The following is a 4,642-nucleotide window of genomic DNA, read 5'->3' as shown; positions in this document are numbered from 1 at the left end:
GCAGGAAAGTAAGGTATCAAGAGAAGGAAGCAAAGGAAGGAGAGCAGGTTAGAGAGTATTGAGATGCAGCCGTATTGTGCAGTCTCTGTTCAGGGTTGTTCTTCAGAGGCTGTGTCTCTGCTAGTTTGTGGGGACACTGCCACAGGCGCTCACTGCATCTCCTGTGTGTGTGTGTGTTTCGGGGGGGGGGCGGTGTTCTGTATGTATGCCTCTGTCTGCATCAGCGAGTGTCTACGTGTGCGGCTGTGTGTGTGTGTCAATGTGCATCTGCATACATTTGTGTGTGTGTGTGTGAGCATCTGTGTGTGTGTGTGTGTGTGTGTGTGTGTGTGTGTGTGTGTGTGTGTGTGTGTGTGTGTGTGTGTGTGTGTGTGTGTGTGAGTGAGTGAGTGCACTGCCACAGGCATTCACTCATATTTCTGCCTGTTCTGTAGACACGATGATGTCACAGGGAAGTTTGAGGATGTGTTTACTGAAGGAAAAGATCTCATTGGCTGCAGAGACAGAGAGAAAAGAGCCTGAGAGAGAGCTGGAGAAAAGGACAGAGAGAGAGGGATGGAGACAGACAGAGAGAGAGGGATGGAGACAGACAGAGAGAGAGGGATGGAGAAAGACAGAGAGAGATGGATGGAGACAGAGAGAGAGGGATGGAGACAGACAGAGAGAGAGGGATGGAGACAGAGAGAGAGAGATGGAGACAGACAGAGAGAGAGGGATGGAGACAGAGAGAGAGGGATGGAGACAGACAGAGAGAGAGGGATGGAGACAGACAGAGAGAGAGGGATGGAGAAAGACAAAGAGAGATGGATGGAGACAGAGAGAGAGGGATGGAGACAGACAGAGAGAGAGAGGGATGGAGACAGAGAGAGAGAGATGGAGACAGACAGAGAGAGAGGGATGGAGACAGACAGAGAGAGAGAGAGAGGGATGGAGACAGACACAGAGAGAGAGAGATAGAGACATACAGAGAGAGAGAGATGGAGACAGACAGAGAGAGAGATGGAGACAGACAGAGAGAGAGAGGGATGGAGACAGAGAGAGAGAGATGGAGACAGACAGAGAGAGAGGGATGGAGACAGACAGAGAGAGAGAGAGAGGGATGGAGACAGACACAGAGAGAGAGAGATAGAGACAGACAGAGAGAGAGAGAGATGGAGACAGACAGAGAGAGAGATGGAGACAGACCGAGAGAGAGAGGGATGGAGACAGACAGACAGAGAGAGAGATAGAGACAGACAGAGAGAGAGAGATGGAGACAGACAGAGAGAGAGATATGGAGACAGACAGAGAGAGAGAGGGATGGAGACAGACAGAGAGAGAGAGAGATAGAGACAGACAGAGAGAGAGAGATGGAGACAGACAGAGAGAGAGAGATGAGACAGACAGAGAGAGAGAGGGATGGAGACAGACAGAGAGAGAGAGATGGAGACAGACAGAGAGAGAGATGGAGACAGACAGAGAGAGAGGGATGGAGACAGACAGAGAGATGGATGGAGACAGACAGAGAGAGATGGATGGAGACAGACAGAGAGATGGATGGAGACAGACAGAGAGAGATTGATGGAGACAGACAGAGAGAGATGGAGACAGACAGAGAGAGAGGGATGGAGACAGACAGAGAGAGAGATGGATGGAGACAGACAGAGAGAAATGGATGGAGACAGACAGAGAGAGAGATGGAGACAGACAGAGAGAGAGGGATGGAGACAGACAGAGAGAGAGAGAGATAGAGACAGACAGAGAGAGAGAGATGGAGACAGACAGAGAGAGAGATGGAGACAGACAGAGAGAGAGAGGGATGGAGACAGACAGAGAGAGAGATGGATGGAGACAGACAGAGAGAGAGGGATGGAGACAGACAGAGAGATGGATGGAGACAGACAGAGAGAGATGGATGGAGACAGACAGAGAGAGATTGATGGAGACAGACAGAGAGAGATGGAGACAGACAGAGAGAGAGGGATGGAGACAGACAGAGAGAGAGATGGATGGAGACAGACAGAGAGAAATGGATGGAGACAGACAGAGAGAGAGGGATGGAGACAGACAGAGAGAGAGGGATGGAGACAGACAGAGAGAGAGGGATGGAGACAGACAGAGAGAGAGGGATGGAGACAGACAGAGAGAGATGGATGGAGACAGACAGAGAGAGATGGATGGAGACAGACAGAGAGAGAGGGATGGAGACAGACAGAGAGAGAGAGAGGGATGGAGACAGACAGACAGACAGACAGAGAGAGAGAGGAATGGAGACAGACAGACAGAGAGAGATGGATGGAGACAGACAGAGAGAGAGGGATGGAGACAGACAGAGAGAGAGGGATGGAGACAGACAGAGAGAGAGGGATGGAGACAGACAGAGAGAGAGAGGGATGGAGACAGACAGAGAGAGAGAGAGGGATGGAGACAGACAGACAGAGAGAGAGGGATGGAGACAGACAGAGAGAGAGAGAGGGATGGAGACAGACAGACATTGGTGCAGCTGGCTTCCGGGTTAAGTGGGCGGGTGTTAAGAAGCTCGGTTTTGGCGGGTCATGTTTCGGAGGACGCATGACTTGACCTTCGCCTCTCCCGAGCCCGTTGGGGAGTTGCAGTGATGAGACAAGATCGTAATTGGATATGACGAAATTGGGTTAGAAAAAGGGGGTACAAAAAAAAAAGTACTGCAGATAAAGTGATCCTCACATTGGCACACCGCTTCGAAGTTAGCTGCTAATCGATTTCAACGCATGCCTCGGATCTCCAGGGTATCCAAAGTAGCCATCACTACACTGGGCTTAGACTGCTGTTCCAAGGAGCCTACAGTTGGATCAGACATAAAAACAGAGTCTCGTCTCCGTACAGCAGGTCAGATCACTAGTGTCTAGGTCTATAGGCTGCTACCTTTATGGAAGAAGAGGGGTTTTTAGCTTGTGTCTGTCAGGAGTGATGTGTTGTCATGCTTGCTATGTAAATCACTACTGGTTTTAGTAGACATCTCAATAGCAATCAAGTGGTAAAACCAGTAGGTAGATATTGTTGTGTAGTAATGTTGAGTAGTAATTCAGTAGTACTTTTGCGTGCAATAGGCCTACTGAACGCAATACTGTCAGGGACACCACTGGGCTGGCTGGGATGAGGCTGGGCCACCACTGGGCTGGCTGGGATGAGGCTGGGATGAGGCTGGGCCACCACTGGGCTGGCTGGGATGAGGCTGGAATGAGGCTGGGCCACCACTGGGTTGGCTGGGATGAGGCTGGGATGAGGCTGGGCCACCACTGGGCTGGCTGGGATGAGGCTAGGACACAACTGGGCTGGCTGGGATGAGGCTGGGATGAGGCTGGGCCACCACTGGGCTGGCTGGGATGAGGCTGGACCACCACTGGGCTGGCTGGGATGAGGCTAGGACACAACTGGGCTGGCTGGGATGAGACTGGGCCACCACTGGGCTGGCTGGGATGAGGCTAGGACACCCCTGCGCTGGCTGGGATGAGGCTAGGACACCACTGCGCTGGCTGGGATGAGGCTGGGATGGCTGGGATGAGGCTAGGACACCACTGCGCTGGCTGGGATGAGGCTGGGATGGCTGGGATGAGGCTAGGACACCACTGGGCTGGCTGGGATGAGGCTGGAATGAGGCTGGGCCACCACTGGGCTGGCTGGAATGAGGCTGTGCCACCAGAAAACGTGTGTTGAGTCAGCATTTGCCACAAGCACCTTTCCCAAAAATGTATCTATGCAAACCGTTAAAAAGAGAGGGCAAAGTGCTGTTTTTTAGAGCGATTTGCTTCATGATTTGTCAACCTCTGTCCATCACATGGGAGTGCTGCTGCAGGCTCTTCGCGTGTCACGCGGGCCGGCCCAAAACTCCAGGCTCTCCACTTTCCCTCCGCCATTTTGTTTAGTCATTTCAGTGGTAATGAGTGATACACTATTTGTGAACACTACATATTTCCTACTCAAATCTCTCTACATCATTCTTCCTTTAAAGGAACCCAAAACTGATCTTTAGTCTTTCATTAGTCCGTTGTTGATATAGTCCCAAAATGGTTTACATGTCAGCAATCAAGTTTTCAAGATATATAACTTTAAAAAATACAGCCGGTGTGAGATGCTGCGTTTTGTTTAATACAACACAATGATGCTAACAACTTACCTACACTTTGATCTGTGTGTCTGTGTGCCATTGAGTACAGAGATAGAGATAGAGAGAAATGATATAAGTTTAAATGACTAAAAGTGAAAAACAACCACCCAATTGTGTTCTCTCGTAGTTAGGCAAGCAGAAGTGCAAACGTTGAAACCAATAATAACAGGAGACCGGTTTTCAAAAACAGATGTCCCCACACAGGGAAGGGGGGAGTGAGAGGCTGGCAGAATATTGTGAGAACAGCGATAATCTATGTATGGGAGGGAATAGTGACAAAATGGAGCCTGCCTGAGCAAGGAGTAGCCTATGATAAGAACGTGTGTGTGTGTGTGTGTGTGTGTGTGTGTGTGTGTGTGTGTGTGTGTGTGTGTGTGTGTGTGTGTGTGTGTATGAAGAGACTGTGCACCCATTTTGGGGCAGAGCTCTCATGAATAAAAGAGTGATCTAATGCGGAAATGGGACTTTGTTTGATATATTATTAACTAGAGCCTTACAACCTCTGGGAATTATTCA

At 50.2% G+C, this 4,642-nt stretch overlaps 1 protein-coding gene across 1 annotated transcript in view; it reads right to left on the bottom strand.

Annotated features, from left to right (window-relative positions):
* Window positions 1-411: 411 nt before the first annotated feature.
* LOC121578917 (dedicator of cytokinesis protein 1) overlaps window positions 412-4,642 on the bottom strand; it is a 172,598-nt gene continuing 168,367 nt past the window's right edge. Inside the window, 1 exon segment of the mRNA XM_045207649.1 lies at window positions 412-494. Coding sequence (XP_045063584.1) covers window positions 412-494 — 83 coding nt within the window.

The sequence above is a fragment of the Coregonus clupeaformis genome, chromosome 26 (genome assembly GCF_020615455.1).
Source record: "Coregonus clupeaformis isolate EN_2021a chromosome 26, ASM2061545v1, whole genome shotgun sequence".
Lineage (NCBI taxonomy): Eukaryota > Metazoa > Chordata > Actinopteri > Salmoniformes > Salmonidae > Coregonus > Coregonus clupeaformis.
This window is presented reverse-complemented; position numbering and strand designations above follow the sequence as displayed.